General features: G+C 54.7%; 7 protein-coding genes across 7 annotated transcripts; 5 read left to right on the plus strand and 2 right to left on the minus strand.

The window, feature by feature from the left end:
• Positions 1–3,066: 3,066 nt before the first annotated feature.
• On the plus strand, positions 3,067–6,038 carry TRIREDRAFT_105849 (uncharacterized protein; the record flags this gene model as incomplete). Its single annotated transcript, XM_006964030.1, has 3 exons — positions 3,067–3,216; positions 3,386–3,405; positions 3,698–6,038. 3 exons carry the CDS (start codon positions 3,067–3,069, stop codon positions 6,036–6,038), a joined length of 2,511 nt encoding a protein of 836 aa, XP_006964092.1.
• Positions 6,039–6,151: 113 nt separating this feature from the next.
• Positions 6,152–7,250, minus strand: TRIREDRAFT_59770 (aldo-keto reductase; the record flags this gene model as incomplete). Its single annotated transcript, XM_006964182.1, has 2 exons — positions 6,152–7,008; positions 7,070–7,250. 2 exons carry the CDS (start codon positions 7,248–7,250, stop codon positions 6,152–6,154), a joined length of 1,038 nt encoding a protein of 345 aa, XP_006964244.1.
• Positions 7,251–9,389: 2,139 nt separating this feature from the next.
• TRIREDRAFT_105851 (GMC oxidoreductase) lies at positions 9,390–11,115 on the minus strand (the record flags this gene model as incomplete). Its single annotated transcript, XM_006964183.2, has 2 exons — positions 9,390–10,383; positions 10,448–11,115. 2 exons carry the CDS (start codon positions 11,113–11,115, stop codon positions 9,390–9,392), a joined length of 1,662 nt encoding a protein of 553 aa, XP_006964245.1.
• A 1,554-nt stretch (positions 11,116–12,669) lies between these two features.
• On the plus strand, positions 12,670–13,635 carry TRIREDRAFT_59338 (D-Alanine aminotransferase; the record flags this gene model as incomplete). The annotated part of the gene is made up of 1 exon (XM_006964031.1): positions 12,670–13,635. One exon carries the CDS (start codon positions 12,670–12,672, stop codon positions 13,633–13,635), a length of 966 nt encoding a protein of 321 aa, XP_006964093.1.
• Positions 13,636–14,359: 724 nt separating this feature from the next.
• TRIREDRAFT_105854 (uncharacterized protein) lies at positions 14,360–16,893 on the plus strand (the record flags this gene model as incomplete). Its single annotated transcript, XM_006964032.1, has 2 exons — positions 14,360–16,786; positions 16,888–16,893. The coding sequence occupies 2 exons, from the start codon at positions 14,360–14,362 to the stop codon at positions 16,891–16,893; spliced, it is 2,433 nt and encodes an 810-aa protein (XP_006964094.1).
• Positions 16,894–18,150: 1,257 nt separating this feature from the next.
• On the plus strand, positions 18,151–19,860 carry TRIREDRAFT_59515 (uncharacterized protein; the record flags this gene model as incomplete). Its single annotated transcript, XM_006964033.1, has 2 exons — positions 18,151–18,731; positions 18,798–19,860. The coding sequence occupies 2 exons, from the start codon at positions 18,151–18,153 to the stop codon at positions 19,858–19,860; spliced, it is 1,644 nt and encodes a 547-aa protein (XP_006964095.1).
• Positions 19,861–21,515: 1,655 nt separating this feature from the next.
• On the plus strand, positions 21,516–23,246 carry TRIREDRAFT_59723 (uncharacterized protein; the record flags this gene model as incomplete). The annotated part of the gene is made up of 1 exon (XM_006964034.1): positions 21,516–23,246. The coding sequence occupies one exon, from the start codon at positions 21,516–21,518 to the stop codon at positions 23,244–23,246; it is 1,731 nt and encodes a 576-aa protein (XP_006964096.1).
• Positions 23,247–23,335: the final 89 nt, after the last annotated feature.

Consider the following 23,335-nt stretch of genomic DNA (forward strand, 5'->3'; position numbering starts at 1 on the left):
CTATCGCTGGACGCAGCGGCGAGGTTTCCCATATCCAGGGATCACGACTCGACAGTTGCAGCATGCTCGAAAGTCAATTGCTTGGCAGCGAGGAGAAAATCGGAACACTTGTTGTCTGCTTCATGCCGGTCAAGCGTCATCGCACCATGTACACAAGCCTTTGTTGTAGTTCATCGACAACACAAACATACCTCGGCAATAATTTGTGCTCGCGAACAACCTGATATCATCTTTGCTTGCTTCTCTGTCATCTTTCCATCATGGATATCTTCTCAATGCTCAGAGTCCAGAGGGATCGTGCAGCAGCCTCAGGTGTATGCTCAGTGAACACGGACCAATCAAGCCGGACTGTAGGATCTCTACTCAGCACGCAGTTACTTCTCCGTGATTTCTAGTCCTCGAAATGCGAATGCACGACGGGCTTGTTGGGGCGATTGTTGTGTCGATGATGGCGAGAATGTCTGCAGTCGCCTCGGCCTATTCCCAGTCAGAAAGTCTATCGGTCACTCACCCAGGCGCACATCCTGGTTTAGGCGTGCAAAAGTGGCATTTGTCTTGTACCCATAAGTTGCCCAAGCTGACACCGGGGCTCGGTCAGCTCTCCTGCTTCTCCCATTGTAAGGATAAAGCGTGGAACAGCTACATACAAAGACGCTGTGGCTTGTCAGACTCGGCCAGGTTGGGTAGACGAGTGAGCACGTTTTCTACCGCAAGACTATAGTATGTATGTAGGCTGAAACGGCTCATGCTGAGGTTGAGAATTGTGACTTTCTTGATGCTCGCCGGTAGCTCGTCTTGGCAATGGTCCCGGATTGTGTCTTGACTTTCTGGAAGCCGAAATGTCTTTGGAGCAGCTGATAAACAAGACATCTGAATAGTGGGAAAGATGGATAACAGACACGGAACGGTTAGTAATCGATGTGCACAATATACTTGTCTAGCTCGCTTCCATCGAGATAATTATCGTGACTCGTGGACAGGTCTCTGGAAACCCGGAACAGAGGGTGACTGGTAAGCTTCCAATTCTGTTCAGACGGGCGGGTTTGCAGATGTGCCAGGCTCGGATGCCACAGCCGCATCTACGGAGGACGATATTGACTGGCATATCAGGAAGGCATATCGTTATTCGCTCTCGTCGTACAAAACAGGGTAGCCGCGCTTGCAATCGGGAGCTTGCCTACGACCACCTTGCAGCCGACGTGGAGTGATATATTCCTGAGCTGAACATTCGTCAGTCATCTAGTATCCAAAGTTTAAACTCGATAAGGTAAACATGGTTCATTGATAGTTGGTTCACCTGAGGACCGTTGGTGCTGATCTGCACGTATCGCTTTGAACAATGGAATTCTTCCACTCGCCATTTGTATCACATTTTTCCTCGCGATTGAGAAGAGTATGTGCCCACCAATCAATAGCATGGAACATAGAGTTCTTGACGCAGAATATGTCGATCGGGAATAGATGCGAGTCCTCACACCCCCGAAGAAGATGGCCGGACTGTTGTGTGGACAGTCAAGGGAGATGAGAACAATTGACGTGCAGAATCCGAGTGCCATACCTTTGACAAGAGACTCATGCCTTTCCGAGGACGTCAAAGAAAGATAGCTACCTGCGGCGGAAAGCTTTCAGAGGAGCAATTACCCGGTTCTTCCGCTAGGATCGGCATCGATATTCGAATCCTTCACCCTGCGTTTTCCACATGATCAGCATCTTCCAATGTTTTGCAAAGACACGGAAGGATACAAGCAACTGGATCCTCTTTGGAGCCGGCAACGTGCAGGCTTCGACTGTGATTGGAAATTGCATGGTACTTCGGCGGCTCGCGAAAGTGATGTTGGAGTTCGTCTCGGCCGCTCAAGGAATAAATCGTCAGCTGTGGTCGAGAGCACTAAACTGGGAGGTGAGGCACGTCAATGTCCGATGGTCTCCGTTGCAGCACGACTTTGACACTTTGAAGGTGCAGAGTTTCAAGATGCTTGTCGACTCCTCGTGCAGTTCGATGGCTGAACAGGTGCAGTTGAGCTTCTGTGGGAGCAGGAGCAGGACGTTCCGGCAAGCGACCACGTGAACAGGGCAAGACCTGGTACCTGATACATGTTTGTATGGCCTCGCAACGTTGGGAATGCGAACAGTACCTAGGTAGGTATGTCCCTACATGACATAGAATATGAGCACGCATTGAGTATTGGGCTCAGGAGCTCGCATGATTCATGTCGGCAAACATCTTCAGGTTTTGAATTGTTCGTTTCAGGCACAACGACATCGGTCTGCAGATGCTGCATCAGGTGGATTGCAACAGTTATAACGCTGCTCTGACCGGATTGAATGACTGCCCGAGGGTATAGTCGCGTATGGGCTACATATAGCTCCTAAGCAGTGGAAATGTCTACACTTTGTCGAAGAATCGAAGAACAGTACAGGACCTACCTCTGTATGCATCCCCTGCCGCGGTGCTGCCCGCTTCATTCCGAGGTGCCTGATTCTGATTCCGATGCAGGTTGTATGCCCGACATTCGCTGCTCAAGCACTTAGCTTTTCTCGTGGGGACGAGCAGCGCTACTCAAGATTCCTTTTCTGCTGAGATCAAGCTTCGCCATTGCACGACGGGCTGGGTCAGTTTTGGTTTTATTCACGTTCTTGTTCTCTCCAATAACATCGAAGGCACTCTTCTATCACTCAAGCATTGGAGTCCGTCCACTTGGCCCTGACGGGATGGCCCAATTCCACCGCGCTCTCTACGTCAGAATCTCGTTACAGTCACGGTTGAGATTGATGCAGACAGGCGAAGCCACACATGCATGAAATGCATATAGCACAGGCAAGCATGTTGGAAGACCATAGCATCACCAATACGCGCGAGTAGGTAGCCTGGGGAGAACAAGTCAATTGGAAGAAGGCGCCTTTGGAGATGAACAAGATGTACTTGAGGCCGCTACACACAATACCGTTTGATGGGTAGTTATTTTATTCTAAAGGAAAGGAGACTTTAGTTGGAAATACAAGCGCTCTCAAAACTGACTTACCTCCCTGGAGATCTGAAGTGATATCTTGAGGAAGTTGAATTCCATGGCACACGTCATGAAAGCTGGCCACTCAGAAAGCTTTGTTCTTGCACTTGTTGCCATCTTGACGGAAGGTTTGAAACGTCATGCTTCTCTCTGCCAATCGGAGACAAAACGTGATCAGCGGGAGCCGGTGACACTTGCCTTTGATCTCGTGAGTTGAGTCATGGGGTTCCAAATGAGAATTTGTGGTTTTTTGTGGTTTTTTGTGGTTTGTCCCCCCCTCTCTTCTTTTCTTTTCCTGTCGTTTCTCAATTCATTTCTCACTTGATGCTCATTGGCACAATCCCGTGGCTCTTCATTACCTTGCCTCTTTCCGCCAGACACTCGTCTTCGTGTCAATGTATGTACGACGGGCTGACTCATCAATGCTGGCCAGATCAATGCTGACGTAAAATTCTCATGAGTTCCTGCCCGCTTCCTACATTGAGCTCTTTCGCCTCTCCATCGATGAAAGTGCACCTTTAGCGACACGCATGAGTCGAGCTTTTTGTTCTATCTCTCGCTCAAGTCGATCAAGGAGCCAAGTCTCTGGACTTTTGCTCACCTCTTTGTCAATGTGCGACCATCACTAACCATACTACCTTATTGATGCCAGGATCCGAATGAGCGCAAGCACGACTCTTCGTTTGCAGGCCACCAGGCTCTATCGACATGAGTTCATCGGCTTCGTCTAGCTCTGCCAGAGCCGAGCGACGCAAATTCCGACGAGGCACGACAAGCTGCTGGGAATGCAAACGGCGCAAAACACGATGCCACTTCGAAAAGAGTGGCTCAAGCGCTTGCGAGGCTTGCGAGCGCCGTGGATGCAGGTGTGTCCTGCAGCATGTCGAGGAGCCGTCTTCAGTCACAGAGGCAGCGGACCGTTCGATTCGCGCTCAAGATGCTGGACATCAATTGGGTCATCTTGAGGACTTGGTTGGTCGACTGGTACGTCAGTCGACTCTTCCCGCTGCTTCAATCCGTGATTCTGGGCATGTCCTGCAAACCCAAAATCCACCCAGAGAATTGCAGAGCAGTGCATCAACCAACCATGCATCCCGACGAACCCCACAACTACAACACTCTTCCGACTCTCGACGCAGATTGCTTCCCAAGCCGGGCCACAGGCCAACGCAGAGCTCCTTTAGTCACTCAACGGACGATAATCTCGAGACCTTGAACCAACCAACTCAGACCTCAACACCCCGTCCGTCATCACTGGTCAATACGGCCGATGCCTTGCTGCTGCCGCCTCACCCAACCAATGGTGCTCTGCGGTGCAGCTCCGTGACTATGCTCTTGCAGTCCATACTCCCGTCCGCCAACGTCACCACTCGCATCATGCATCAAAACAAGCTGCTGATGATGTCGATGCACGTCTTCCGGGGCTTGTCCACCGACCCTTTTCGATCTGTAGCCCCTCGACAAATCTCCCTCTTGGCTTCTCCAATGTCGAGCAACGCCGACCCGATTGATCTAGCTCGACGACTAATTCAGCTCGCAATCTGCCTTCAGCAGTCAGATCGCACATCGGAGATCTCTGCGCTCTGCCTCGATCGGTCGAATAGTGACGTTGCCGGCCAATTTTTTGAGGCTGCTTCTCGTTATGTCACCTCTCAGGACTCTCTTGTCGTCTCCTTTGGTGGCATAGAGACATTGATGCTTGAAGGACTTTACCACATCTCGACGGGCGAGATGCGGCTTGCTTGGCTCGTGTTTCGCCGAGCGATAGGCATTGCTCACCTGCTGGGCCTCCACGTCCCGCACCGGCGGCGTCACAGCAAGCAGATGCCGATCTGCTTGGCGACTCTCTGGTTTCGCCTCATATTCACGGAGCGCTACCTGGCGTTGGTGCTCTGCCTTCCAATATGTGTCCGAGACGATAGCTTCATGGACGACTTAAATGGCCTAGAGCCTCAAGAACAGCTTGAGCGTGTCCAGGCCAAGCTTACGAGTCGTATCATATCCAGGAACGAACTGATGCAACGGGATCGTTGCGCAAACGACCTTACCTACGACCATTACAATGTGACGAAGGACATTGACCACGCGTTGAAGCAGGCGGCGCGATCTCTGTCAGCAGACTGGTGGGCTTTTCCGAGACTGAAGGATGCTCAGACCAATGCGGAGCTGAAAAATATGACGTCCAAGGTTGTTCTTCAGTTGCATCATTACAACCTTGTACTGTTGCTTCATCTGCCGTACATCGTCCCGCGGCTCGGAATTGGCTCTACTAGCCAGGGCACCCAAGACTACACAAACTCCAAGCTCTCCGCCATGTTTGCCAGTCGTGAGCTCCTTACCCGGTGCCTCATTCCGGTCAGCCCTAATCGTGTGTCCGCTTCAACTCGGGGGAATACCCTCAAGGTTATCCTTGCTGCCCTGGCCCTTCTACTAGCTCACCTGGATAGCCACCGGCTAGGTCGCGACAATGCTTTTGATCATCAGCGCTTAATGGATCTATTGATGGTCGAACGAGCCATTCAAGGCCTGGAATCCATGGCTCAAAAGCACGATGATGTGCTGTGCTTCTCCGCCGTTCTAGCTCTGAAGAGGCTTGGCAACATGGAGGCAACAGCCGCAGACGGCCTTGATCTCAGCGTTTGGTGCGAGCCGAGCGAGCTGATGCTTTTGGAGTGCTTGGTCCGAGACGAAAAGGACACACTCATACTTGTGTTTCCATATGTTGGGAACATTCACATTGTGCGCCAGTGCCATCAAGATGATGCGCCAATAAGCGAGGCTGCATCTAGCGGCGTAACGGAGACGACCATCCTCAACAATGATCTTTCGACTTCATCGTGGCCTCCATTATCCTTTTGGCCCGACTTGGCCCCCATCACTCCCAGCCTTGGTGATACGCAGAGTACCATACCTGATGACCACGAAATTCACAACTCATACAACCTACCAAGCGGCGATGCCGAGCGTGTGCATATGCCGGCGATGCCGCGGCTACTTTTACAGGACCTCCATGTTTCAGACGGGATTTGACAGTCAAATAGGTACCAATGAATCGCAATTTATTGATGCTAGCTCTAACGCTCTGAGTCAAAGCAACGTCATGTACGAAAGCTGCCGCATGCCAAATGGCTGCGATTGAACCATCACGACTCCAGCGGCGGGGTGTCTCCGAACAGGTTCACGCCGGGGACGTCCTCTGGAATACGAAGGCCTGCCACTTCCGTTGCCACATTCCGAATGGCTTGCTCCTCCTCGGCGCTCAAGCTGATGCTCATTGCCGCAAGGTTTTCCCTCAGCCTCTCTGCCTTTGTCGTGCCGGGAATGGCGAAAATGTCGTCACCCTGCGCAAGGACCCAAGCCAGTGTCAACTGGGAGGGAGTGACGCCCTTCTTCTCTGCGATTTCGTTGATCTTTGCAACGGTCGCGACATTCTTGTCCAGATTCTCGCCGCTAAAGCGAGGAAGCATAGTGCGCATGTCTCCGGCCTTGGTGATGTCCTCTTTCGACCGGATGGCTCCCGTGAGAAGGCCACGTCCAAGTGGGCTGTATGCGACCACGGCGATTCCGAGTTCTCGCGCAGTCTCGAGGAAGCGGCGCTGAGGCGACTCAATCTCCAAGGTAAAGGGATTGTATTCCATCTGGACACAGGCAATGGGGTGAATCGCGGAAGCACGCCTGAGGGAGTCGGCACTACATTCGCTCAGACCAATATGCTGGATCTTTCCCTCATTCTTGAGCTCGACCATGGCCTCCATGGTCTTTTCGATCGGGGTGACTTTGTCGAGGTGATGAACGTAGAACAGGTTGACAGATGGCAGCCCGAGTCGTTTGAGAGACTTTTCGATGGCCTCTCGACAATACTCCGGAGACGAGTTCACTTTGATGTTTCTGCCTTCTGTCCGCAAGCCGAATTTGGTCGAAAGAAAGATATTGTCTCGCTTTCCCGGGTTGGCCGCGAACCATTTTCCCAACAGGTCTTCGCAGTCGCCATACATGTCGGCTTGCAAACCGAACTTTATCAGCAAAGGTGCCTCGTGCTCAACTCGGATGTCTGGACCTACCGGTGTCCCAAAATGTCTCACCCATTTCATACGCCTTGTCCAAGAAGGCCAGGCGCTCCTCGTCCGGGGCTGGCAGGCCGTAGTGTCCGCTCAGTCCCATGAGGCCGAGGCCGAGGCGAGGCACTTGAGGTCCATTCTTGCCCAAGGCACGGGTGACTATCTTGGGAAGCGTCTGAGACATTGTAGTAGTCTTGTTACTGTCGAACGTGCTGCCGAGTGATGCTGTTCTCTTTTGGGCGACATTTCCAAGCAGTGTTGGGATGCGCGTTCTTTATAGCCATGACCGGCTTGACAACGGATCGATGCGAGACAAGATTGTCACATTGACAGGTTCTTTCGAAAGGACGTTGAGGCAAATTTCGGCTTTAGTTGCACCTATCTCCATGAGTGTCGACTGTTGCTCTGCATACATGGGCTTGACGCTTGGACAGGAGATCGCCAAGCTGAAGCAGCCTGACCAATGAGCTTTCTTCCGCCGACGTTTCTTGGGCGCCAACCAATCAGCGTTCTTCCGCCGCTAAAGCCGCCCGATGCCCGGTCTTGTCTCATTGGGTGGATTGACCTCTTCGGTCACGGCGTCATTCACACACTACCTACACCCTCTCGGTCTTCATGACTCGACAGACTATGTCTCCGTCAACACAACCCATTCGCAGTTATCTCCATACAAATTCGCGGACTTACATGAGCAATTGGGTTTCAGACACTTGAGGCCCAGCCGTGCAAGACGTCTTTCGATCTAGGAGTCGAACGGCAGCAGCGGCACTGAGAGCTTCACGATGTGCCATCGGAAAGCAAAGCCTGTATTCATCGCACCATATGACATAATTTCGAATATAGCGTCCCGGCCAGCTTATGCCCAACTCTTGATGCCAATCCAACAGGCGAGAACAGACGCAATCGACCTTGCTTGCAAAGAGGGTGGACGAAATCCAGTGGCATGGCCATCCAAGAGAGCTTGGGAAAGACGCGCAAACGACTTTGAGCCTCCAAATCACGAGCTGCTGCTCGACGACATGTGTAAGGCCCCGCCACGGCTATGCTTCCATAAGAATTGAACTTTATTGTCCTTTTGCATTGCTTGACGAGGAGCACGCCCGCGTACTGCCTGCCGAGGTACGCTGGCTATCCATGCGGCGTTCCCCTTTCCGGCGTCCATAAGTGCGCTCGATACCTGTAAATACTCCTTGGGTGCGGAGCAAACCTAGGGTGGTCGGGAATCGCGAAGAAGCACTTATGTTGCCTGTGCCTCCGACGCCCTTTGAAAAAGGTCGACGACTGCCTGAATATGGCGCAGATTTCCGGAATCGAGTCCAGCTACCCGCAGTTCCACCAGGGCTAGCGATGTTGAGACTGTAAGTGCGCAAGACTTTCGTCCATCACTTCTTCGATATCGATGTCAACCATGGGGACAACAACACTGAACCCCATGATAGAATCGTGCGACTTGGAACGTGGCGACCGTGCACATTGGTGGCGTGATGGAATATGCTTGCTACTCGTACATGGCGCAGATGTTGATGCCCATGGAGGCAACATCGATTGTCGACTGCAGCAGCAGCGTGATAAGAGATGGCGTCAAGAGGCTGAAGGGGATACAGTCGACGCGCTGTTGCGAGGTATCGAAAGTGTTGAGAGGTTGAGGGTGGTTTGCAAAAGGAATGCTGTCGACAGCAGAAGCTATAAGAGGTGGTTAGCAATGGCCTCAAATGAGAAGTGTCTTATTGGTGAGTCCCACAGAGCTCGGAGACTTTTTGAGCTCGAGCCATCCGCGAAACCCCCCCTTTGGACGTACCTTCTTCATGCCTCCATACTACCTAGTAGCTGGTCGTCTTTTTCCTCTCAGAGTCTTCTCCTTCACCTCCAGTGTTATACTCTCAGCAAATCGTGCGCTTGTCCTCTTTCCCTCTTGCTTTCACATTCAATAGCTGCTCCTGGCTTGTATTTATCCTTCACCAACCAGAAAGCCGACCTAGTCATCGTCAGACTCCCAATGTCCGTTGAGCGAGCAGGTTGGTGCCAGGTCACGGACTCTGAATATCCCCTATCAGGTCGTAAAGTTGCATATGTCTCGTCACGTCGCCGTGTTAGTGAGGCTACTGTCACCCGTGACGCATTATACATCATCAATAGTCACCAGGAGTCAAGGAACCGCCGACATGACGCTGGACAGCGGGACAGGTCACGCTGGGTGATGACGGTGGATGGGCGGTGGAAATGGGAGAGCCAACGAGGACGCTGCCTCAGAGCGGTTGTGCGAGAGAACTCGATTCTCTCCCGCTATGCTAGCCATCCAAATATTGACTGCATCCCAGCAAGCTCAGATTCCCAGCGACTCTTTGTCCCGCCACGTCTCCTTGATGAAATCGGCACATCTCTCGGCCACCATCATGGTTGGTGCCATTGTGTGTCCACTCGTGACCTTGGGAAACACGCTCGCATCTGCTATGCGGAGGCGATCGATTCCAAAGACTCGCAGCTTCTGGTCCACGACGCCATCTGTCGGGTCAAGAGACATTCGACAAGTGCACGCGTAGTGAAGGGAACTCTGGTAAGTACGATATGCGTAGTCGTCGATGGCTTTGTCCGAGATGGTTTGCCAGTCTGGGAGCTCCTTTATGCCGCCTTTCCTTTCTTGCTGTTTGCCTGGTAGCTGTGTTGCGTAACCAAATATGCCATCGAGATATTGCAGGTCCATGCCAGGTCCGTAAAGCACGGGTGCCGGATGAGGGTATCCCGAGCGGGCAAATTCCTGGCCAAGACGCAGCGACATGCGGATTGCCTTTCGCATGGGCACAAGGTCCCGGTCATCTCGAAGAAGCGGATGAAAAACTTCAGGCAAGTGTTCGGAATTGGTGCTTGTCAGTCGGAGGCTTCCTTTACTGAACGGCTGGACCAGTGTGCACTGCCAAGTCATAAGAGGATGGGCGGTGACATTCACATCGAGGTAGCAAGACACAGGAATCACCATAATTTCGACATCAGGCACGTTTTGTGGATTCATGGAATCCATTGTGTCGATTCCATCGCGGCAAGTCTGGACTTGCAGAGTCGTGTCATCGATGGCAGTCGTTCGAAGAAAGATGGTTGAGCTTGTGGAAGAGTATGCAAGAAGGCCGCGGCCAAAGAAGATCCAGAGGATCAGCTGCCAGATGAAGACGAGCGGATTGTAGAGGCTGTGGATGGTGTCGCGTGCCGGGAGCTTGGACATGATGGCTACGGCGATATGGTCCATGAGGTTGCTGCCCACCGCAGACGATTCTTGGATGATGGGTATGCCAAGTTGATCGAGCTGGTCTTTGGGTCCGATCCCACTGGGTTGTCGTTTATTAGCCGGTTGCTTGCTGTTGCTTAGGTGGCATCTGTAGAATGGCATACCTGCGCATCAATACCGGAGGAGTCCCTAACGCACCCGCGCATAGTACCACTTCTCGCCGTGCCCTGACAGAATAATCGCCATTGCCCGTCTTCCCTTTCCTGTGGATTCGAACTCCCACCACTCTCCGAGATACGGGGTTGATGTCGAGTTTGGAGACGGTTACGCCGGTGCAGACGGTGAGGTGCGATTTTCGAGTGGTAGCAATGTCTTTGTTCAGCCATGCCTGGTAAGCAGAGAGCCTCCGGCCGTTGCCGTTGATGGTGTGGTCGAGGCTAAAGTATCCCTGCGCACCCGCGGCCGGATCGTTGCAGTCGTCGTAAACTGGGAATCCCAGCTTGCGAACGGCCTTCTCGATGAAGGGGTAGCAGGAGAATGGCAAGGCCATCTGGCGGTTCTCGACCGGCCCCTGATGGCCTCGATGTTGAGCTTTTGGGTGGCCGATGGCGTTTTCGCTTTTGATGAAGTAAGGCTCCACCTTCTCCCAGGCCCAGTTCTTGAGCCCGTACTCCTGGGACCAGTCGTTGTAGTTGCTGGGAGGGCCTCGCGTGAGAACCATTGCATTGATACGGGTCGACCCTCCGAGGGCCTCTCCCCAGAAGAGGGAGAGCTTCCGGTTGACTGCCGTGGAAAGCTGACTGAGATACTTCACGGCTGCGGTGCCCGGCATGCTTGGATGTAGAGAAAGGAGGGGAATGCGGCCGATGAGGCTATCATTGACGAAGCCCTTTTCAAGTAGAAGGACGGATACGTTGGGGTCTTCGGAGAGACGAGATGCTAGGACGCAGCCGCCGGCGCCGCCGGTGGAAACCAAGTGTCAGAATCGAAGGACCTATACTCAGCTAATAAGATCGATCTCAAGTTACCTCCGACAATGACGTAGTCGTATGTTTCGTCGTCGACATCCTCCGCCGTTCGCTCAGGATAGGAGTTGAAAGGCCACATGATACAGCGTGTGAGTATACCTGGAGAAGAAGGGTCTCTTCGGGTGAGGTTGCTTGCAGGCCATGGTATATTTATGTTAAAGATTGTGGTCCTAGAGCAGTCGAATATAGTTTCAGCTGTCAGCGCTAATATTGGGGGACTTGCGTTTACCGCAGCACTGCCAGTATCCTCAAGCGGCTGACGCAGCTTATCGTCTTACGTCTTGAGGTTCTATTGCAGAGTGGCCATAAGCTTCATTGTTGAGGGAGGTTTGCGATCAAGTCGAAGAGACAGATAGTCCGCGATTGAGGGCTTTCGACAACAGTTGCGGCTGTTCTTGAGCCCGACTGGAGAGCTGGCTTGGTTCGAGTTGCCTGGTGAGCCGATCCGTCAGTGCTTGTTGTGTCTCTTGCGTGATACAACGATGGAGCAATTGGGGTCACCTACCTCGCCATCATGTTGCTGCCAGGTGTTGCAACCTCGCCATTGGAGAGTGGTGGTCAAGACGGCTTGACAATTGGAGGTGGTAGCAAAGCGAGTGTCAGAAATTCGGACCGAAGAGTACTGGCCCGAAGAGTACTGGCACTTCACCGATGATTGTTGATGAGAGGCACGTTGCAAGAGTCTGGAATTTCTCGGTCAAGGGGAGGGCTGTGTGCACATGGACTCGAGGCCCCGTGACTCCGACTGTGCCTTCCTCAGCATGAAATGTTGGGCCAATTCGAACAGTTGCCCTCGCTTAAGATACCTAACTCACCGTCCACACAAATTGTCAGAAGAGAGAGAGTTGCCTTTGTCTGCCATGAACAAAGTCAGTCAATGAAGGTGAGTTTCTGAAGTGCCTCGGTTTGCATCAAAGAAACTGGCTGACTCGCCTTCGTCATCTCTTCAACCTACGGCACACATTCCTCCGCCACTCGCAGCATCTCCGACTATTCCCAGGATGACTGTGCCCTCATTACATGTATTACCTAGGTAGGTATGATTCTTCTCCAACCAGACAACTTGGCTTAAGCTAACATTCTAGAGCTGTTTAGAAGCTCTTCTGCCACTTCCCCGCAAACGACCAACTTCTCCGATCGTCCTCCAACTCCCTGCGGACGACATTCCCTGTTCAGGCATCGCGGCTACCCACCGCATTTGCAGCTACTGCACCTCTTGATCGATCGTCGAGCACGATGCTGAGCTAAACAGATGAATATAATCCGGCAGGATGGATTTATAAGAGTGGCTCCGCACTTACGTCCTTGATTCTACCCATTCAAGCTTCATCACCATCACCATTACCGTCACCATCACAATGTCTTGGATGAACTCCCTCTTTGACGCGTACAGACAAAGGCAAGCTGCCCTCGAAGCAAGCGACAATCCATATGCCAGCGGCGTCGCCTGGATCGCGGGCGAGCTGTCACCACTGGCAGAGGCCCGGATCCCGATCCTGGACCAAGGCTTCCTCCACGGCGACCTGTGCTATGATGTTCCGTCGGTGTGGAATAGCAAGTTCTTCCGCCTAGACGACCACATCACGCGCTTCGAGTCCAGCTGCGCCAAGATGAGGTTCAAGCTGCCGCTGCCCAGGGACGAGCTCAAGGCCATCCTGTTTGACATGGTTGCAAAGAGTGGGATGCGGGACGCCTACGTTGAGCTCATCGTGACGCGTGGGCTCAAGGGGGTGCGAGGGTCGAAACCCGAGGAAATTGTCAACAACCTGTACGTGATATTACTGCCGTATGTCTGGCTCATGGACCCGGACATGCAGTATCGCGGCGGCAGCGCCATTGTCGCTCGCACGGTCCGCCGGACGCCGCCAGGGGCCATGGATCCCACAATCAAGAACCTGCAATGGGGCGACATGGTGCGCGGCATGCACGAGGCGCGGGACCGGGGCGCCAGCTATCCGCTTCTTACGGACGGCGACTCGCACTTGACAGAGGGAGCGGGATATAACATTGTGCTAGTCAAGAACGGCGCCATCTACACGCCTGACAGGGGGGTACTGCACGGGATCACGCGGAGGACCGTCATGGAGGTAGCGAGGGCCCGGGGAATCGAGGTCCGCGTCGAGGCTGTTCCCGTCGAGATGGCGTACAGCTGCGACGAGATGTTTCTGTGCAGCACGGCTGGGGGAGTGATGCCGATCACGGAGCTCGATGGACTGCCGATCAAGGACGGACAAGTTGGACCGATTACAAAGGAAATCTGGGACGGATACTGGGCTCTCCACGAGAACGATGCGTACACGACGGCGGTTGAGTACAGCCAGTAAGTACTCTTTCAGCGTCGACAGCAGGGGCAGGAAAGGGTGATCCGATTAGCGCAGCAGAAGCAGGACGACACAAACATGCATCTATTCTTAGCAAGGCTGCCTCACTGCTGGCAATCAAAGCGATAGTAGTAGGCGAGATTGGTGATGCCATCAGTACGAACTGACGACAAGTAGTAATACGACGCCCTCGAGGCTCAGGGCTCTGTGATGGACGTCCGTCTATCGGTGTTCCCCGGACATTGGCGTATCCACCGCCTCATCTACCGCAAACCTCGTGTCACACGTGTTATTTCGAGTCTGTCGCCGTTACTATTGCTGTGTCTGTGGCGAACGACCCCTGGCGGCCAGCAGCGAATCGGGGAGAAAGCATCCCAATAAAAGGGAAATCACGGTCCAGCCAAGTGGTACAACAGACGGCCAACAATGGAGCGTCCTGGGTAATGGGGCCTGGGCCACAACTGAACAAGCACCGGGTCAACGCCAATGACAGCTCACGGCCATCAGCTTGCAGGGATCGCGAACGAGCCGTCATATTATCCCGCCAGCCTCCTAGCCGCTTGCAGCCTAGCTGTAATTTTGTGAGCTGTCACCGCTCGGGCCCACAGACAAGGCCAGCTCTTATAACAATGAACAAGGCCCTCCTGATCGTGGAGGCTGCAGGTCTTGATACCCGTCGGTGCTCACCAATGCATCTTACAGCTTATAGTGCCGTGATACCGCGAGAATGACAGAGACAAGCGCCAGTTTCAAGGAGCTGAAGAAGCGGAAATGCGTCCTGCAGCGGGAGCTGCGTCGACGCCAGGGGTTTCCGCGCCATCGAAAGCGGTTCGACCACGACGAGGACGAGGAGCTATTCCAAGATTTTGTAGCAGCCGAGTGCGAGAAGAGGGAGCAGGAATGCAGGGACATTCAGCGCGAGTGTGACGAGATTTACCAGCGGAAACTCCGTCAGCTGGCCCGCGAACGTGATGAGCTATACGAGCGGGAGCGCCAGAAAATCGATGTCCGCTACGAGGAGCTCTTCGACCGTGAGTACAAGCGGATCGAGCGACAAATTGACCAGCGATCGCTGCAACAGCCTATCAGGGAGAGGGAACCGACCAGAGAGAGAGACCGACTGCCGCAGAACCTCGCCCAGTACCTCAAGACCTGCCATGCGCTGCATATGCGGTTCCAGAAGACACCCAGCCGGTCCCTCATCACACAGAAGGAAGCGCTCAGCTGGGCGTTTCCGCGGCGAATCATTCCCTGGGACGGCTTTGCCAAGCTGCAAGAAAGCGTATGGAGCCAGCTGCCGTCCGAGACGGAATTCTGCACGGAGCAGCAATTTCCTTCCATTGAGCAGCTGGACAGCGTCAGGCGGACACTGACGCCGGTAAACAGCGAGGCGTCGCTGCAGCATTTTGGACGCTACGCCATCGAGAACGTGGTCCAGGAGTTGATGGACAAGCTGTACGAGGACGGCCTGCTATGGAACGGCCTCGGGCTCAGCGACGACGTGAAGGTGACGATTGAGACGGACAAGGACCTCGGCCAGGTGTACGAGCCCATGCTGGAGTCGTCGTGGCACAAGGACGCGGGCGAGCTGAAGCTGTCGATGCGCAACTCTCACCGCAGGGCGAAGAGGGCCGGCATCTGGGTCAACCGATCGTGCGTATATCGTCACAGGGAGGATCACGGAACGAAGACACCCATATTCGCCATTGTGCATCAGCTGCCGCACAGACTACAACTCGACGAGATCAAGTGCGGTTTGGCCTCCGAGATCCGACCCGAGCGAGACGTGATTGACAAGGAGGGCGACGACTACACTTTTGCATCGAGGACGCTGGTGGCGGCCACCGTCACGCAGCTCTATTCGTACATGATCAGCAGAGACATACAGTACGGGTGCGTCTGCACGGGCGAGGCGTTTATCTTCTGCCGCATCTCCGAGGACGATCCTTGTACGATATACTGCACGCCGTGCGTGCCGGAGCGCGAGGTTCTCAACGACGACCCTACACGGCTTCAGCGGACGGCGGGTGCCCTCGTGTTTGGGCTGGTGCTGCAGGCTCTCCGCGCGAGGCCGCTTCCCGAGTCGTGGTGCGAGTCTATCACGTATATGGACACCTGGACGATGGGATACGATGACGTGTTGGATAGAATACGCAAGACGTGTACTTCAAGGCCACAGTCGCCGTCGTCATTCAAGGTCTACCGCTGGCAAGGATTCAAGCAATCGCCCTTATACATTGAGATGAAGACGACAGAGCCCAAGGAGAGCGAAAAGATCCGGAGCTGGCTCGATGATGTACCAGGCCGAGACGGAGTCATTCTCGAACTCGACCGATGCCTCAGTGGTCCTCGACCCCCGTTGATGGACCAGCCGTACTGCTCCCAGAGCTGCCTCCTCGGTCTGGTACAGGGGACAGCCCCCGATCTTCACTGCCCCAACGCCGAGTTTCACGGACCGGCTCACCTCGACTACAGCGACTTCATGCGCCTCCTCCTGAGACAGCTCGACAGCAGAGAAGGACAGGATCCCGACTGCGTCCAGTTGCGGATTGGCAACACCTTCCGATCGCCCCTCAAGGTGAGGCTGACGTCGCATGGCTACACGTTTATCGCAAAGGGCGGCAAGAGCTCCGCTAGTATGTGGATGGAAAAGTCCGTCTACGACCATATGGTAGGGCTGCAGGGTGACTGCGTGCCCGTTTGTCTTGGCCTGCTTGATATGGGACGGCCGTGGCGGTACAGCGAAAATCCTTGGAAGGAATTGCTGCTTCTGAGCTGGGGCGGACGGCCGTTTCTGAGCTGCTACCGGCAAGTTGACAAGGAAATGATTGCCAAGATGGCGGACAATGCGTTGAACGCGATCCACAAGCTGGGCGTCGTGTACAACGGAGGGCTGTCGGCGAGCAATTTCCTGTTTGACCGGTCGCGGGAGAGCGTGATGCTGGTCGACTTTGAGGAGGCATCGCTGGACTTTTGCAAGACGCCGGCGGTGATGGGGGACTGGCAGACGAGGAAGCGGAAGCGGTATCTGTGGCAGGAGGAGGTGCGGCACCAGTTCATGATGGACTCGAGCGTGGCGATGGCGACGATTCGGAGTGCGCAGCGGCAGAGCGGCGGGCGGTTTGGGGATGATGAGAGTGACGTTGACGATTCGGTGAGCCGGTGTTGATGGGCTGGCATACCTTCGTACCCAGTAGATGATTCTTGTGAATACTTGCCTAGTAGTTATTGTAATGTGATGACTGTGGTGGTTAGGTATGATTCTGATGACTGTGACTGTTTCAGAGATTGATTGGAGATCTAAGTTCATGGTGCTTTCAAAACGATACCGGTAAAGCACACCTTGATGGCCACCTACCCTACAAGTACTTGAGTGAGATACAGTCACGTCTTGCTACCTACTACCTACATGACATCATTCTCCAATTCGACTCGCTTCAGACAGATATGATTACTACCAAACTCAAGCATCAAATCAGCCAAGACCAATGGTTCAACTCAGGAGGAAATCATATCGCAACTCCATCCAATACCATCCTGAGAATAACCTTCACCACCACCATCTACAACATCAAATGGAAATGATTCCCGTCTGTCAAACCCCAGCAAAATCCCCCCCCCGGGGGCGCCGTCCAGGACTAGCCCAAAAAGGCCCGCAGCTCCCGATGCGCCACTGCGCTGATTGGGCGAGATCCCTGTCTGCCATTCCTGGAGAGCCCGCCACGTCGTCAGAGTGAATCTCGATGCGATTGAACCTGATATCAATAGTCGTCCGTATCATGGCCCGGAATTATAGTCTGCAGTAGCTGGGTAGAAGATGAAGATAGTAGTGACTCAGATAATTGTCAGGAAAGAGTCTGGATAAGCTAGCTATTCATCCGCCGAGGGAGAAAGCAGCACTCAGGTACTGTACCAACATGAAGCAACTTGAACTCGGTGCATCACCCGCCTTGGCGCTCTCAACCAGGTTCCGCCCCCCTCCAGCAGGTACCCGCACCCGCTACAACTAGCCCGCTAGACCACTAAAACCGACCACTAAACGCGCTGCAACCAACCATCCACACCCCGCTAGAGCTCCCGTCACGAACCCACCGACGATCCATGCACTGATAATAAACCAGGAAAAAAAAAAAATCAGCACTTGAGGTTGCATTCGATAAGCCCGATTTGTGTGGACACACCACCACCAACCGGGACGGGGGAGAGAGAAAAAAAAAAATCGAGACACGGCAGGAAAAGTGCCGGTTCTTATCGTCACCTCCTCCGCTTGTCTCGCTTTTCGCCCGTCTGGCAGGTAAAATATCCTTCCTTTTTCTTCCCTTCTTCTCTCTTCTTCCCTCTTGTTCCTTCTCCTCCCTTCTTAACTGACACTCTCCACAGCAGCACCCGCATGAGGCTCCAGTGAGCCAGTTCGACCCCCTCCTCGAACTCCCCTCTAGTTCGCGCCCCCCCCGAACCTCCTCCAGCCCCCGAGTCCACTCAGCTTCCTCTCCTCGAGTTCTTTCCCCCCCTCGCCCAATGGACGTTCAGCCGCCCACGCCCGTCCTCGACATCGACGAAGTGCTCCCCGGCACGCGCTGCGTCTTCATCGACGAGTCCGCCAGCAGCACCTCCGCCAACGGCCTCCTCCAGAAGCACGACGGCATCGTCCTCGTCCCGCAGCCCACCCAGTCGCCCAACGATCCCCTCAACTGGAGCCTGCCGCGCAAGATATGGCACACCGGCCTCGTCTGCTTCGCCGTCGCCCTGACGGCGGCAACGTCCAACGTCGCCGGCTCCGCCAGCACGGGCGTCAATGAGGAGTATGGCATCAGCTACGACGTCTTCAACACAGGCGCCGGCGTCCTCTTCCTCGCCATTGGCTACTGGACCCTGCTGAGCTCCCCGGCCGTCCACCTGTACGGCCGCCGAATCTTGTATCTCGTGGGCGCAACCTGGGGCCTGATTGGCAACATATGGTTCGGCCGCCTCAAGACCGCCGAGGATGCCATCTGGACGCAGCTCTTCGTCGGGGCCTCCGAGTCCGTCGCCGAGGCCGTGGTGCAGCTGTCCCTGCTGGACATTTGGTTCGAGCACCAGAACGGCACGTCGATGGGTCTGTACACGCTGGCCACCTCCGTGGGAACGTATCTGGGTCCGTTGATTGGCGGCTACGTCGCTGACAGCAGCCTTGGGTGGCGCTGGATCGGATACCTGGGCGCCATCATGTCTGCTTTCAACTTTGTGCTCTTTTACTTTGGCTTGGAAGAGACGTCGTTCCCTCGCGAGAGGTACCAGCAGGCGGCGGAGAACCGAACGCCGGCTGTGCCGACGAGCAACGAAAAGGCCATTCGCGGCGAAGCAACGATGAATGGCGATGAAAAGACGAGCGGCGACGAAAAGGTCACGGCCGGCGCGTCAGACGAAGAGGCCCGCGAGACGGACCAGTTCTCCGTCAACTACACGCGCCCCAAGTCGTACTGGCAGCGCATCGCCCTCGTCACGCCCGCCCCCAACCTGCGCGGAGTCGGCGCCAGGCAGTACGTCGGCCGTCTGTGGCACACGCTGCGCATCTTCACCTTCCCCGCCGTCTGGTTCGCCGGGCTGCAGTGGGGGATGCAGAACATTGCGCTGTCCTTTTACCTCACCATTGAGGAAGACTACTGGACCGAGGACCCCTGGGACTATGGGGACGTCGCTGTGAGCAACATGAACATTCCCTGTCTGATCGGTAGCATCCTCGGCTGTTTTTACGGAGGCTACCTCAGCGATCTGTTTGTGCTGTGGGCCAGCCGGCGTAACCGGGGGATCCAGGAGGCCGAGTTCCGCCTCTATCTCATGTTCTTGTGCGTCCTCATCTTCCCGACGGGCATGTGGTTGTTCGGCATCGGTTCGGCCAAGGGGTGGGACTGGCCCGTCCCGTACGTCGGCCTCGGCTTCATAGGCTTTGGCTACGGCTGCGCGGGCGACCTGAGCCTGACGTACCTCGCCGACTGCTACCCGGATATGGTCCTCGAGGGCATGGTGGGCGTTGCCGTCATCAACAACACGCTGGCCATGATCTTTACCTTTGTGGCGAGCTACTGGTTGGACACGGGCGTCATGGACACCTTTATCGAGCTGGGTGTTCTGGGGTTCGTGATTCTGATGCTGTCACTGCCGATGATCGTGTGGGGGAAGCAGGCGCGGCGGTGGACGAAGCAGCGGTACCTGAACTTTTTGGAGATCCGCGACGGAATGGGGCACTGAGGAATCTCGGCGGCCTCGCGAGCAGAGGGGGCACCAGCGTCAGGAGGAGCGCGAGCAGGCAGAGGAGCTCTGCGAATTTGCAAAACTTGACGAGGCGGAGGTAGTTTCGGATGGAGAGGTTAAGAGGAGGAGGAGATACCCTGTACATTTACGGTGAGCTGCGGTTCACGACGGAGTATCGGCGTGCTTGTTTGTTTGTTTGTTTGTTTGTTTGTTCATGTGTTGTTTTGTATAAGGGGAGGGCTGTTGATTACCTTGGCCAATCGTGAAAGCGCACTTCTGATACATTCAGGGTATAGAGGACTTTACGAAAGACGAATTCCAATTGCTCCGTGAGTTCGAGTCGACTGATGATGTCAATTCGGTTAAATGTAGCGGCTTCATTGGGAATCGTAATATGGCTGATCAGCTTCATCTTACTGATGATTTCGACAGGAGTTTGTTCTTCGAATTGGGCGGTGTTTTGAGTATCAGACGAAACTTGGCTGCAGGCTGATCATTACTCTGAAGGATTTGGACGGCGATGGCTCAACCTTTTATCAGCGCAAGTGAAGGTGGATTAACGAGGCACCGGGCCGGAGTCGGGCGGTGAAAAGCAAATGAAGGCAGAAAGACGTCACGGGCGATTGACCTCGCTTCGTCTCTGGCTCTCCTTCTCTGCTGCTCTTCCTCTACTACCTATGCCCTTCTACTTCTAAATACGCTCAACAGTGGCTGACTTTAGAGTGATTCTGGTCATTCAACTACAGCCATCCGTCGATGGCTCGCCAAGATCCTCCACTCAGTCGAGGTCAGTACAGCCTCAGCCGAACGGAGCATCAGGCTAACCGATTGAACAGAGATCAAACTTTTTCGACTCCGCGCACGATTCCCATCCTGAACAACTCCTCTCTCCCTCTGACCAATATCGTTGAGCGATCGATGAATGGTGCCTCTCAAGTTGCCGATTTGGCCGACGCCTCTGTCAACGCCACCAGGAGGGGGAAACAACCTTAAATTTAAGACCAGCCTCCTGGCGATGAGATGACGACGCATCTACCTAGCATTGCATACACTGACTACTAGGTAGGTACGTCTTACTGGTTCTGATGCAGGACGTCAAGCAGTCTATCCAGACTTAGTCAGAACCTCCTCGATGACGACCCATTACTACGAATGTCTCAGACACTCATCTCGATTTTCGTCCTTTCCGAACTTGATACCCACCACCACGGATCTCGTGTTACGAGACATGGCAAACAACCAAAAAGACATGTCTCGGACGGGGAATCAACTGTCTCACCGCATATCTCACCCGCCATGATGGACGATCTCCTGACTAAGAAGCCAGAGCCATGACGACCTTCGTCTTGGGAAGCGTTGTACATTGCTAACTCGGGTTGTCGACAGATCGCGTCGTCATGCCACGATAGACGGAGACCACCCTTGTCATGAGCGAAAGCATGACCCGAATTCAGCAGGAAGCAGTCAGACGACACCAAACGAGAAGACGACATGGAGTCGTCAGAATGCGTATAAGAGAAAGGCCAAAGCTTCTCAGGTCCGGAACCACTGCCAAGATCATCTCTTCCGCCTCGTGGCTCTTCTGTGGTAGATCCTTCGGACACAAAGCCTCACTGCAGCCATAGCTCTATTGCGCTGCCTCTTTTCCAACAATGAAGGCCGCCATCCTCTCAATCGCGGCTGGCTTGCTGCCGCTCATCGCAGCCGTACACACCTCCGTACACACCTTCTCCGTGGAGGCACGGGAAGAGGCCGCCATTGCCAGCGTCACCATCCCGTCCGGCACCATCATCGGCACCGCAGGAGAGACCGTAGAAACGTTCAATGGCATCCCCTATGCCGATGCGCCGATTGGCGACCTGCGCTTCAGGCCGCCGGTAAAGCTGTCCCGGGACCTGGGCACGTTTGACGCCACGGGCACACCCCGTTCATGCCCTCAGGGACCCATCCTGACTCTGAAGGGCCTCTCCAACGTCGCTGATGCTCTCGTTGCTGGCGCCATCGTTAACGATACCTCGGGCGAGAGTGAGGCACCCACATCGGGGGAAGACTGTCTGACGATCAACGTCCAGCGCCCGAAAGGGGTACGGGCCGGCGCCGGCCTCCCTGTGCTGTTCTGGATATTTGGCGGTGGCTTTCTGGCCGGCAGCACTGCGGGCTACAATGCCACCCAGCTGATTGAGACGGGCCTGCTGCACGACCAGCCCTTTATCTTCGTGGCGGTCAACTACCGCGTCGCTGCCTGGGGTTTCATGCCGGGCAAGGAGATCTTGGCCGAGGGCAGTGGCAACGCTGGGCTTCTTGACCAACGGATGGGCCTCGAGTGGGTTGCGGACAATATTGAGGCTTTTGGTGGTGACCCGGGCAAGGTCACCATCTGGGGCGAGTCTGCCGGTGCCATCTCGGTATTTGATCAGCTCGTCCTCTTTGACGGCGATGCCAGCTACAATGGCAATTCGCTGTTCCGCGGCGCCATCATGAACTCTGGCTCCGCGACGCCCACTGATCCCCTGGACAGCGACAAAGCCCAGGCCATCTACGATACCGTTGCCGTGGCGGCCAATTGCACGGGCACCGATTCGCTGTCGTGCCTCCGCAATCTGGACAACGACGTCTTCACCGTCGCCGCCAACTCGGTGCCGGGCATCATCTCGTACAGCTCTCTCGCCCTGTCCTATCTGCCCCGGCCGGACGGCAGGGTACTGACGGACAGCCCGGACGCGCTGCAGCGGGCAGGCAAGTTCCACCAGGTGCCCATGATTATCGGGACGCAGGAGGACGAGGGCACGCTCTTCAGCCTGACGCAGCGCAACATGAGCACGACGGAGAAGATTGTCGAGTACCTGTCGGCGTACTACTTCCACAACGCTGATACAGAGCAGGTTACGGAGTTTGTCAACACGTACAGCAGCGACCCTCGCGACGGAAGCCCGTACCGCACGGGGTATCTGTTTGAAGGCTATCCCGGCAAGAAGAGGATTGCCGCGATACTGGGCGACATTGTCTTTAACCTGGTCCGCCGCATCTCGCTGCAGACGTTTGCCAGCGTTGCGCCGACGGTGCTAACGTGGTCGTACTTTTCGTCGTACAAGTACAACCCGCTGCTCGGGCTGTTTGGCACGTATCACGGGTCGGACATTGGCGTCCTGTTCAAAGACTCCAACGACAAGTATCCGACCATTAGCGGGCGGACGTACTATCTCAACTTTGTGCATAACCTGGATCCCAACATTGGCACCGAGGTAGACGTCTTTTGGCCGCAGTGGAAGCAGGACAAGAAGCTGCTGCAGTTTAAGGCAAACAGCAACGGGCTTCTGGATGATACGTATCGCAACGCGAGCTACACTTTTTTGATTGACAATATTGAGGACCTGAGATTCTAGGTAGTCAGCGAGTGGGCAATGGGCATAGGCTGAGATGGAGGACGTGAAGCCACTTGGATAGTCATTCTGGTGATGATAACGATGATGAT

Source organism: Trichoderma reesei (genome assembly GCF_000167675.1).
Source record: "Trichoderma reesei QM6a unplaced genomic scaffold TRIREscaffold_6, whole genome shotgun sequence".
In the NCBI taxonomy this organism is placed as follows: Eukaryota; Fungi; Ascomycota; class Sordariomycetes; order Hypocreales; family Hypocreaceae; genus Trichoderma; species Trichoderma reesei.